This window comes from Condylura cristata, unplaced genomic scaffold, assembly GCF_000260355.1.
Source record: "Condylura cristata isolate star-nosed mole 26May11 unplaced genomic scaffold, ConCri1.0 scaffold00017, whole genome shotgun sequence".
In the NCBI taxonomy this organism is placed as follows: domain Eukaryota; kingdom Metazoa; phylum Chordata; class Mammalia; order Eulipotyphla; family Talpidae; genus Condylura; species Condylura cristata.
The window spans coordinates 6,923,039-6,935,544 of record NW_004567118.1 but is presented as its reverse complement, the minus strand read 5'-3'; the positions used below and the strand labels follow the sequence as shown (position 1 = coordinate 6,935,544).

General features: G+C 43.8%; 1 protein-coding gene across 2 annotated transcripts in view; it reads right to left on the bottom strand.

Annotated features, from left to right (window-relative positions):
- IGF2BP1 (insulin-like growth factor 2 mRNA binding protein 1) overlaps window positions 1-774 on the bottom strand; it is a 34,952-nt gene extending 34,178 nt beyond the window's left edge. Inside the window, exon 1 of one of the 2 annotated variants that reach the window (XM_004684308.1) lies at window positions 306-774. In XM_004684308.1, the coding sequence (XP_004684365.1) occupies window positions 306-480 (175 nt within the window). In that variant the 5' untranslated portion in view covers window positions 481-774. The remainder of the gene's footprint in view (window positions 1-305) is intronic. The other variant, XM_004684309.1, reaches the window with a different exon arrangement.
- Between the last annotated feature and the right edge of the window lie 11,732 nt (window positions 775-12,506).

Genomic DNA, 12,506 nt, shown 5'->3' with positions numbered 1-12,506 from the left:
GGAATACCGCGCGGACCGAGGCCCCACAGCAGAGACCCCCCACCTACTGCCCAAGGGGGTTCCCGCCCCGTCGGAGTGGGGGGAAGGGGGTCACCTCACTAAAGCTCCCTGCTCTTCTGGAGCTAAAAGAGGTGAGGAGGTCTCGAGTATTTCCGTTCAGGGTGCGGAGGCGTCGAGGGAGGGTGGTCCCGAGGCTAAGCCCCCCGAGACCGGAGGAGAGGAGTTGGCGGGCAAGCGGGAGACGCACGTCTCCGCCGCTCGCGGGTCTCGTCGTGTTTTGTTCCGGGAGGTGGGCGCACGCTTACCCGAGAAAGTTTCGATGGCCTTCATCGCCCAGTGCTCGTCGGGGCAGTCCACGAAGGCATAGCCGGACTTGACCAGGAACTGGCCGCTGTAGGAGATCTTGTGCTCCGCGAACACTTTCTCCAAGTCCGCGGGGGTCACGCTCTCATTGAGGTTGCCGATGTAAAGCTTGTTCATGGTGGCGGTCTCGGGGCAGGACGCGGTCCCTGGCAAGGCCGAGCGAGCGCGTGCGGGGGGCGAGCCGCCTAGGCCGAGAGGCGGGAGGCCGTCGGCGGGAGCCGCAAACTTTCTTTGCACCCCACCCCGAAGTTGTCCGGAGCCCGGGGCGGGAAGGGCGGCCGGCGGGCGCGCAGAGGTCGCGGGAGAGTTCGGGAGGCCGGGACAAGTGGCCGCGCAGCGCTGGGAGGCTGAGGACGCGGCGCAGCTCCTTCCCTTCAGTCCGAAACCCCTCCGAGCGGGCTGGTGTGTCACGTTTCTCCGCGGCCGCCCTGGCGCCGCCTCTAAATAAAATCGACTTGAAAAAAAATGGAGCGGAAAAAAAAAAAAAAAAAAGGAAAAAAAGTATAAAATATTGGACTAATTTTGTAAACATGTCATAAGAAAGGAAGTTGTGATCGCAAGAGCACACGTCTGAACTCCAGTCACTGCTCGACATCTCGTATGCCGTCTTCTGCTTGAAAAAAAGGACGAAGCCACGTGGTGAAAGCCCCCACCCACCCTGCAGGGGAAGACCCCAGACGCCTCCGGTCCCGTCTGCCCTCCAGCCTAATCCAGGCCAGCCAATCTCCCACCGTGGGGGAAGGGGGGGTCACTCAACTCACCCTCTGGGTAAACTGACCTAGCTGGGAGTGCTATCCCGCAGCTCTACCTGCCCCCTCCCCCTGGCAAGAATCTGGCCCCTGGGAAGCGCCCCGCCCCCACCCACCCTCGCACCCCCGCCCTAGTGGGGGGAGGGTGGTCGCGACTAGAATCGCCCATCTCTTTAAGGGTAAAATGTACGGTTATTTTTTAATCGCGTGGTGGTGGGGGGGTGCCCACCCCACCCCGGCTCACTGCTAGCGACTGACAGGCGGGGGACCGCCAAGATAGACAAAGAGAAGCCGAGGACTCTGGGGTCTTCAGGAGGTGGTCGCGCACGCCAGCGATTTAAAAAGAAAGGCGCCTTTTCCCTAGGTTTTTAAGGGGCGACGGCGGTGGGGAGGGTCCCCCGTCTTTCCGGCCGCAACCCCCATTAGACTCCCTCGCCCCTGGAATCCAGGACCCAGTGGCCCTGCGAGCGCGGGACGGGGAATCTGGGAACACTGGGGGTCGCGGTTAGGAACGAGTGATCCGTAGGAAACGTGTTTCGGGGTTCCCACGGGAGACGGGGTGGCTCACACCCGGGGTCCGGCTGTTGGGAGGAGACGTCTCGGGGTCCGGGGGGAACGCGCGGCTCCGGCCCAAGATGACCCCAGGAGAAGGGAGGGGAGGAGAGGAGGAAGAGGAGGGGTAGCGGGAGCGGACCCGGCGGACCGAGAGGGGAGGTCTCAGGGAGGGAGTGGCCGGGTGGAGATCCCGTCTCCCTCCCCGAGGCGGGGGCAGACAGGTGGAGGCCCCTCCGCCCGCCCCACCCTGGGCGTGGACAGCCGCCTTCCCTGCGCGGGGTTCGGGCCCCGGAACTTTGTTTGGGGTGCAGGATTTGGATCCGGGCGGGAAGGCGCGAGAGGGGCGAGGGCGGGGGACCGAGCGCGAGGCCCCGCCCACGTCCCCAGGTCAGACCCGCGGGGGGAGGGGGTAATTTCCGCTCGGCGCTCGGGGAAGCGAGGGGCGGGAGCCGAGAGGAGGGGGCGGCGCCCCTCCCCCGTCCGTTCCTGGGGAGGGGGAAGCGGATCCGCCCTGGTCCCTTCCCTCGCCTTTGACCAACTCGTTCCGGATCCCCCGGCCCCGGGAACCCAAGGGACGGACCGGACTGGGCGAGGGGCGACACGTGGGCGGTCGCACCCCGTCTCGGCGGTTGGGGGAGGGGGCAGTTCGCCGCGCGTTTCGGAGTCCCGGATACACGGCGAAGAGCGGGACGCGCGGACCCCGCGCCACCGGGATCCCCGGCGGAGTGGCGGGCGAGGCCAACGAGTTTCCAGCGGCGGGGGCTGGGACCGCTCCTGGAGGTGGCGGAGAACGCGGCCCGGCGACCCAGGGACACTCTTGCCCAGCGAATCGGGGCAAGAGTGGGGTGGACCCCCAGTAATGCCAGTCTACCTGAGCTGGGCGGAAGCTCAGTTTTGCTCCAGGTTCTTCGGGAGAGAGAAATAATTCTCTCTCGGGGGACACGTGTGCTGCGAGGGCAGGTGAGGAAGGGGGTCACTCTCCCTTTCCCGGTCCCCGACCCCATTGTCTCAGTCGCCTGCGGCCCGGACAGACTCCGCAACACGTGTTGGCTACACCGATATGAATGCCTTGGATTTTTTTTCTTCTTAGTATTATTTTTTGTTTGCAGAGTCAGCTAGCTGACTGCGATTTAGGCGCACCGCTCTTCTGCCAGGCTATTTTATACCGTCCCCAAAGTCGGGAGTTTAAAAGACTACATGCAGCACCTTTGTCCCCCCCTCCCTCCCCGTTTTCCCCCGCGCGCTGCAAAGAAATGGGGCTTGGGGGCGGGGGAGGGCTTCGCTTTCTTCATCTCCACCACCTTCAGAGCCCACCGTCCAGATCCGCGTTTTGTTCTAAGCAGCCACGTGTTCGTCGATTTTTGTTTTTGTGAATTTTGTCCATTCCGTGGGGCGACAAATTTAAATGCTATAACCTATTATGTGCTGGGTAGAAAAGGAATGTTCTCTATCCAAGGAGGAAGACATCTGTATCCCACCCCCGCGGCTCCTCCAGCCCTCCCCCGTTTCTGACTCTTCATCCTTAGCTCTTGACCGTAAACATCATTTTAAAGCAAACCCAAGAGTTGGAAACGGAGCCTGCCACATAGTAGGCCTTCAGTAAACATCTTTGAAATGAGCAACAAGCTAACATAAATTGTAGAGCAAAGAGAATTCAGAGGGAAATTAAAGAGTCCGAGGTGGGGGGCGGGGGGGGGGCGATAGCTTGGCCCGAATGTGTGGGTCTGTTGCCTGAGGACGTCTCTGGGTGATCTGTATGACTTTCCTGAAAGAGCTAAAAGAAGGTCTCAGAAAGGCTGTTGTGTTCCTTGGCCCTTGCTGAGCAGGAGTTCCAATCTCCTTAAATCTTTTCTGTCATATTGGGATCCAAGAAAGAGCATTTTAGGGCATTCCATTTCCCAGAAACTTTAAATTCTGTTCATTTCATTTAAATATTTGAGAATTAAGAGAAGCATCTCTTGGGTTTTTTCCCTGGGGAAACATACCCACTACACTATCTCTTTATTCCTAAAACAAAAGCAAGTTACACACCACCAAAAAAAATGCCCATCTAGGTCTCTAAATGCCTGTAAAATGCACCCATCTTTCCCCTACCCTAGATTCAAAGGGAAACAAAAATTTTAAGAATAATTGAATTCAGTTCAGTTTTAGGTTGAATTTTTCCATTTAAAAATATAATAGATATAAATGTAACTTGAATTTAATCAGGGCGTTGGTTTTGGTTTGTTTTTGTGTTATGGTTTACACTGATAGTAGAGGGAAAAATACAAATTTATTAAATTAAAATTTTACCAACTATTGGTAAGTTGCAGCTGACTAGTTCTTTTTAAAAATCAGCTGTTTCAGTGAATTCTTGATCCTCCTCACCCCCCAGGGCGTCTGTGCATAGTTAGAGGCTGCAAGAACACTAGACAGAGGAGACAGCTGGGGTGAGGTGCAGACCTTTGTAGCCCCCGAATCAGTTTGCCTCAGTGACCTGGCTTGTTTCAGGCTGGGGCTGGGGGCACTGAATGCTGGTGCAGGCTGGTGCTTCCTCGCTCCCCTCCGAGCCAGCCCAGCACTAAAGTTAACCTGAGGAGCTTTATGTCTTGTCAAGACCCACGTTCCTAGGTTAAGGAGAGGAATGGGCAGTTTGAGAATGCCAGAATTTAGCACCTTTCTTTTCTTTGTTGTTTTAATATTAAAGACAGCTAGTAAAAATTGCATTTGTTTTTTTTTTTCTCCTACACAACTTCTTTGGAAAATACAAATCTTCAATGCAGAGCTTAATTTAGTTTGTGAGAATAAAAATAAAGCTAAAGGATAAATTGTTTGCTTACTTAAATAATGATTGCTTTTATTGTTGTTATACTTGTTCCTCTTTTCTTCCCTCTTTTTTCCTGGTGAAGTGTTTGGTCTAGTTACAGAACTCAATTCTCTGAATTCAGAAACACTGAAGAGTTTTAAAGATGGAATTCTGATCCATTTTCCTCTTAAATAAAACAAATTTTAATTGGAAATAGTGAAAAAATCAATCCCATCATGATCACACAAAATTAATTTTATTTTTAAGTGTTTCCTTCCATTTTGTCCATTTATAATAGTTGTATATTTTATCATCTTAGTCTTATAGCTCAGTTTTTCCACTTGCTGTTATTTTCCCAAGCTGCCTCAAAGTTTTCAGACCTCATTTTTTAGCAAAAGTGTTAACATTTTGTCTAATAGAAATAAATGAATAATTAGTCCCTTTTTTAGATATGTAAGTTACATAAATTTTTTTTTACTTTTGTAAGTAGTGCTAAGTAGATATTCTGGGACATATAACTTCTTTCCTTTTTAAATCAGTATCTTTGGATGAATCCCCATATTGCATATTTATCAATGAATTGCTGTTTTAAAAGTCTAGCATGTTTTATAAAAGAGAACACAAGAATTGGAAATTAAGAGAAAATACATTTAAATGAAAATTTTTATGTTCTAATGAATCATACATTTTAAAATAAAAGTTGTTGTTTCTATGAAATATAGAAAAAGAAAACTTCATATTTCCTGACAGCTTCTTTTACTTCACAGATTTTGGAGGAATTTGCTTTTGTTTACTTGGTTTTTGTTTATTTTGTTGTTTATTTGTTGTTATTAATTGGGATATTTTGTTTCTTCCTGCAACTTGTTTTAGTGTAGTTCCTTTAAGTGCCTATAAACTTTGAAAAAGTGTAAATTAGTCCCAATTTCAAAGAACATGCAGCATTTTCTACTGTCAAATAAATAAGGATAATTATGTGTTTAAAATAAGTCATAAAATATAAGACAATTGCAAGCAGAAAAGGAAATTTTCCTTCAAATTAGCACTCAAAAATGTTCACTGCTTAAAACCATAACAGGAAAAGTACTTATTTGAGAGAGAAGAAACTCAAGGAAAAAGAACTTTTAGAAAAAGCTTTTGTTTTTCTGTGGGTTACACACTGTATGTGACAAAACTGTTCAATTTTTTGTTTTGACTATGATTTGCAATCTAGAAGCTTTTAGATTAGGAAGGGAATTGTTTATTTTAGCCACGTTTATAAAGTGGATATTTCCAAATTCAATGTGTTAGTAAATTAAACTACAGTAGCTACAGTATCCTATTAACACATGTAAAAGAAGTGGTCAGTGACATTCTTCAGACTATACTGTTCCTGTCTTTGGCATTTTTCACTCCAAAATCATTTGGTTAAAAGATAATGAACAACTTTGTTTTGTCCCTAGTTTATACAAAATGTAGAATGGATCACTCATTCTTTTGGGGGGAAATTGTATACTTCAAGAAAAGACAAGGATATAAATGTTATTTTTCAAAATATAACAAATTGTAAAGAAGCAACAAAAAGAGGGAATCCACAACTAAATATTATTTAGAGTGGAGATGATAATACTAAGACAATTTTGTACTTGAAGTCTACATATCTTTTAAGTATTTAAATGATATTAATTCAAAATGGTGTGAGAAAAATTAAGCTGCATAAAATTCATTTGATTTTCGTTACAAAACATCTATGCTTTTTAAGATTAAAAGGATTTTTCTAGCTGGGAAGCAAATTATTTTTGTTTACTTGGTTACAAATTTTACTCCTGATAAAATTAATTCATCTTATTCCTTTTTCTACTTAGGATATTTTTTTCCCCAGGACTTGTCTCAAATATTTCTGAGTGCTTCAAAGGTGGTGCCACTAGGAACTACTTATAAATATATATATTTAAGTTTAAGAAAATAATACATATGCCGTTTCACTAATACTTCATCACACTAAAACCACTTAGTCTGCCTTTGCAAAACAAACCAGTTTTACAAAGAAAAGGCACCCAGCCTAATTGTGTTATTTTTTTCAAAACTGACTGACTAAACAGATAAAATTATAAAAGTGGCATCTGACTTTCATGGGTTAACAAGTCAGAAAAAATTTGGGTCCATCCACCTCTTCCACAAACAGCACAAACAGAAGTACTGTTAAGGCAACTTCCATTCTTAAACATGTCCTGAAGGTATTTGATTCAGCATTTATATGATAAATTGAATAAAATTTTATGATTTTCTTTTCATGTCTAAAATGTGCTTACAACGTGGGCAGCACACGAGTATTGGAGTTATTTCTAAATTATTTGAAAAGAGATTCATGACCCCTTCCCCTATCTGCCTCTTCCTCCTTGCCCCTCCCCCTCCCCTTTCTCTTCCCCCTCCTTTTGTTCCTCCATTTTTCTTCCTACTCCCGACACTGTCAATTTCTTTCCTCCTCCCCCTTTACCTTTACCCTCTTTTCAATTTTTCTTTTTCTTTGTTACTTCTCTTCCCCTTTTTATCATCCTCTGGCTCCTCTGCCCCAAACCCTTTTCTTTTCTCTATGTAATCAATACACTTATCCAAACTTTCTATCCTTTTCTTCACTCCTTTTTTCTTCACCCTCTTCCTTTATCACTAACTTATTAACATTCATTCTGTTCTTTCTGCCAAAAGGAAAGGATGCAGAGATGCTTGAATTCTTTTAGACACCAAAATGAGAAACTTACTACATTTTTAGAAGAATCCCAAGAGGATTCAGCCCCCCACAACTACCCCCTGTCCTCCCAACATTTATTGTCTGAATATTCACTGGACACCTTCGCTTGCATCTTTCTGGGTATCATGTTGCTTACAACTAATTTTTATTAGCATTTTATGTATTAAATTCTTGAGGGCAAAGACTATCATTCAGGGAGTCCAACACAGTATTGATAGGTGTCAAAAAAATATAGATTAAGTAAGTAGATTTCCTGTCTCCTGATGGTACCTGAGAAGAAGAAATGGTTAGTATGAGCAGATGACGCCTCTTGCTCAGCTTGTAAGTGCTGCTTCTTTATTTTGTCTTTTTGTAAATTTATTTTTGTAACTATTACAGCAGTCATCCGATGAAATGTGGGTAAATGCAGTCATTCAAAAGGCAGACTGGTCTACATCAAGGATAGCAAAGGGTATCTGGGCTTGTCACTCCCTAGCCTTGTGCCCATGAATGCTCTGTGTCCCAGATCCACAGATGGGCATCCTCTATCCCTTGTATCTGATCAAACAGCCTCCTCTTCCTCTCAACTCGGGACTTGAAGCAGCCATGGTTAGTTGGCACATTCCTTTGCCATCTCACTTGATGCCACTCAGTCAGTTACCATCTCCAGCCGCCAGCCCCCATCCACCCCTGCCAGGATGTCTCAGGGTCTGCCTTCTGGGAACTAGCCCTCCATTATCCACGTCAAGATCTGCTGCTTTGTGTGTCACCAGAGAACAACCTTCCATCCCAGGAGTTCCCAGGATGCTTGGGACAGCCTTTTGTCCATAGCAGATGTTTCTTGCATGTCCCAGCTAGCCAACACAGCTATGACATTACGTTGCAACACTCAAGGAGAACAAACCAATTTTTATTGCAGGTTAACTTAAAAATTAAGCAGGTCATGAAAAAAAAGTGAAGGGTTTGTTTTGGTTTTATTTTATAATACTTGTTACTAGCAAGAATATAGTAGAAAACACATCAGATGACTGGGTGGGAGAATAATTTCAAGACAATAAAAACCTTTTAAAATCCATGTTGCTTGACATAGAAAGTGTTCTTTTGTGTAACTTTTGTACCAAAAATCCAGTATATGAAAGTTTATATTCAGTTTTTTAAAGGAAGGAAATTCTGATACAACATATGTCAACCTTGAAAATATTCTGCTAGGTGGAACAGACCAGGTACAAGAGGACAACTATTACATGATTCCATGCGACTGCATATATGTGAAACACCCTAGAGCAGCCAGGTTCATAGCAACAGGAAGCAGAATGGTGGTTACCAGGGGTGGGGAAAGCTTCAGGAGTTTATGCTGTTTCCACTTGGGATGATGAGGAAGTGAGTTCTTGAGAGGGATAGTGAGATTTTTGCATGACATTGCAAATGTAGTTAATGCCAAGGAATTTTAAACTCAAAAGGGATGAAATTATAAATTTCATATTTTGTACATTTCACCATGATTGTTAAAAGGCAAGAACAAATGAACTTTTTCAAAATCTAAACATAAAACCCTCAGCCCTTAAAATGAAAAAATGTTATATGTCACTGTCAAGAAGAAAAAAACTTAACAATTTAAGTGCTTAAAATTAGGGAATATTCACGGGGACTTTTTTTATTATTATTTCCTAGTTCTTTGGGTTTGTTTTTTTATTATAATCGTTTCTTTTTACAACATTTCGTGCCTTTTCCATCTCAGTTGTAATCCCCGTGGACTTCCCATCACCAATTAACCCATGTGCCATCATTATTGCCCCGTGAACTCTCCCCATTTTTGATCAGGGGGACTATTTCAAATAAGGATTTCTCTCTCTCTTTTTTTTTAATTTATGCATCCAAGAACTGGGGTGTAAGCTAGATGCAGGGGGAATGAGAGGATTCACCAGAGACAGAGTGGGGAACAGAACAGGCAGATCCGCTGAAATACACTGCTGAGGGGAGCAGAATGATAAATAAAATTTCAGGATGTGGTTCACGCTGGGAAGTAGCACAGGGTGATCGTGGAGAGACTCAAGCAGCCCTTTAAGGATTCTGGGGATATCCTAGCTCTTGATCTGAGCGATGGTTGCAGGGCGTATTATTTTTTTAACTATACGTGTAAATTTTATATCTTTGTTAAGTATGAATATTCCATAATTGATTTTAATTGAAATGATTCAAAGTCTGAAAAAATTAACTTTTGGTTTTTGAGGAATTAATGACTTTCTCATTTTGTCTATTTCTCTCCCTCTTGATTCTTTGTTTTTTTCCAAGATTTTTATTCTAGACTATCATCTTTTAATCACAAAAAAATTTTATAAAGTCTAATAAATATTTAAATAAATCATCCTTTTATAAGTCAAATAGGGAATAGTTTTGGATCATCCGCTATTCTCCATCCATTAGCAGCCAGGGTTGAGGGTTAACTGCAGCTCACCCTGATCAATCACGGATGTGGCTTGACTTTAGCTAAAGGTCTGATTAATTATATATGTATTCATAATAAACTGGGATGGTGTGTGCTGGGAGGACCAGCAGAGTGAACAACAGGGAGCAAGCACTCAGATTCACACCTGCCCTGTCTGGACTGTGCTCTGCAGAAACCTTGTTCCTTTCCGCTCCCATGCTTGAGTCATGTCGTTTTCATTTGCTTTCACTGGAAACCTCTAAGGGTGAAGCCCATTTCTCCCTCATCAATCTGGGATTTCCTTGCTGTGGGATCATGTCCTTCAGCACACTGGAAACACAAGACGGAGTCCATGCTGTTTCCTTTCTTGATTCCCATTATTTTCACCATCTAAGATCACCTATATTATTTCTCTATAAGTCCAATTAAAAAAAAAGTGTCTATTAAAAACAGATAACAGAAAAACAAACTGTGAAAAAGCAAAAAAAAAAAAAATCCATTGGTGAAATAATTTAAAAAGTCATTCCCTATGGCGTGGCTCAGCAGAGCTTCTGTTTCAGGTAGGTCATAGTAATTCCATCGAAAGCAGGGGCTTAGCATTGAAATGTGCCCATGCAGCTTCTCCTGCAGCAAAGATCTGCTTTGAATTAGATGTCGTTACAGGCTGAGAACATCTTAAGAATACCACTGCACCCTCTGCCCTTCTAAGAGCCATGGACACCCTAAGGTTTTAGAAACTATATTCAGAACCAACTTTCTGGCACCTTGTCTGGGAGAACAGGTAACAGAGATGCAGAAAGAATCCTGGAGAACAGGGTAAGCACATGAAGTTGTATCGTTGTTTCTGCCTTCTAGATCATCTATACTGCAGAGAGGTGGCGTGATCAGAAACTGGAACTCTCCTGCAGGTAGTGGGCATGCAAACAAATACACCCCAGCTCTTGTATGCATAAATAAATAAATATTTTTTAAAAGTTAAATATGCTCCATGCTAGGTGTTTCCCACTCACCCACCAAAAAAAGCATTTCTCCATGCAGAGATTTGTCCATAAAGGTTCAAAACAACTTTACTTGTAGTAGCCAGAAACTAGAAGCCGTCTAAATGTCCATCAACAAGTGAATAGGTAAACTAAACTGTAACATAAAATATATCCACATCATCGGAGAATATTTTTCGGCAACACAAAAATAAATTTAAGGAAAAAAAGCACCTGTTGAATATGCTACAACATAGCTGAAACTCAAGATAAGTATGCCGAATGGAAGGAATCAGGTAAAAAGAGTGCTTAACTGTGTGGTTTCATTTATGTGGAATTCTAGAAAATACAAATGAGCCTATGCTGACAGCAAAACAATTAGATGGGAAGGGAGTGAGTGGTGGCAGAGGACTTCGGAAAACTTTGGGAACTGTAAATATGTTCACTGTCTTAATCATAATGGTAGCTTCATGGGAGAAGACAGGTCACAACATAAACATGAACCAAAATGGGAAAGGCTGTAAACTATCTGGCTCATATCACCTGCTGGACATTTCCTTTTGGATTCATGCTTTGGGGAAGGTTTAAATTCTGTAACATTAATAGTTGAAAATAACTTTTGCCACCTTTTTTAACATAAGAGGATTCACAACTAAGCAGCAACTAGATTAAATCATGCTATTTCACTTATAAAAACCAAGTTGCCGACTTTAAAATTAAATGGATTCAATTAATAAAAATTAAATGAAAAACATCGTAATTGATGTTTTCAAAATTCCACTGCTACCTTTTCTTTTCTCCACCACTGTGGTTTATGTGACTAACTGCTCCTCCGCAGGGCTTCCCTGGTGGCACCGGGGTTAAGTCTCAGCACTAGGAAGCTGTGGGCAGCACTGCAGCAGGAGCTCGATCCCCGGCCAGGGAGCTGACCCACATGGTGCAGCAGACCTCGCCTGACCCGCCCGCTGCTCCCTCAGCAGTGTATTCCAGCGGGTCGGCCTACTCTGCTCTCTACTCTGTCTCTGGTGACTCCTCTCATCCCCACTACCCACACCTCTATGCATAAATAAACAAATCTTTAAAAACAATAAAACTGCTTCTTCCTATGTCTTCTTACAAGACTTTCAGGATCAAGCAGTCGTCCTTGACCAAAAACTTAAAAGCAGAATTTTTCCGTTCTCCAGGATGAAACTGGGAAGGAAGTAAAGTACAACTCCAAGAGAAGACACTAGGGAAGCAGAAGGCTGGTTCTAAAAGGAATTAATATAACCTTTGATTTCTTCTATATTGAAAAAAAATTTATTGTAAACTATCGTATTCTAATAACAAATTTTTTAAGTCTAATGAATATTTAAATAATCACCTTTTATAAATCAAATAGGGAATATTTGAGTCATTCACTATTTTCTTTCCATTAGCAGCCAGGGTTGAGGCAAGACACACACACACACACACACACACACACACACATCTGCAGTGTCAGTGTCCCTACGGTCTTAAGGCATTACTCAGAAAACATACCCACGTTGTGAACACGTACACACGTTTCATTGGGGAAATGGTACTTTTTCTCTTTGTATCTCTGCTTCTGCACTAAAATAGGGTTGGTTCAGAGATAGAGTGAGGAGCGCAACAGGCAGATTGGCAACTCCGCAGTGGGAGACTTTGAGTGATCACAGTTAATATCAGTCATGAGCAAGTGGACACCTTGCTCCTCCAGGGAAAGGACACACTGATTTTTCTAGAACCTTGGGCAGGATGTCTGACTTGAATCTAAACTGTAACAGGCATTAGCAAACTGAGACACATACACATACAAAAAATAGTCTGTACTTTTTTTTTTTTTAAAGATTTATTTATTTGTTCATACAGAACTGGGGTACAGGCCAGAGGCTCAAGGGCGGTGAGAGGCTTCACCAGAGACAGAGTGGGGAGCAGAACAGGCAGA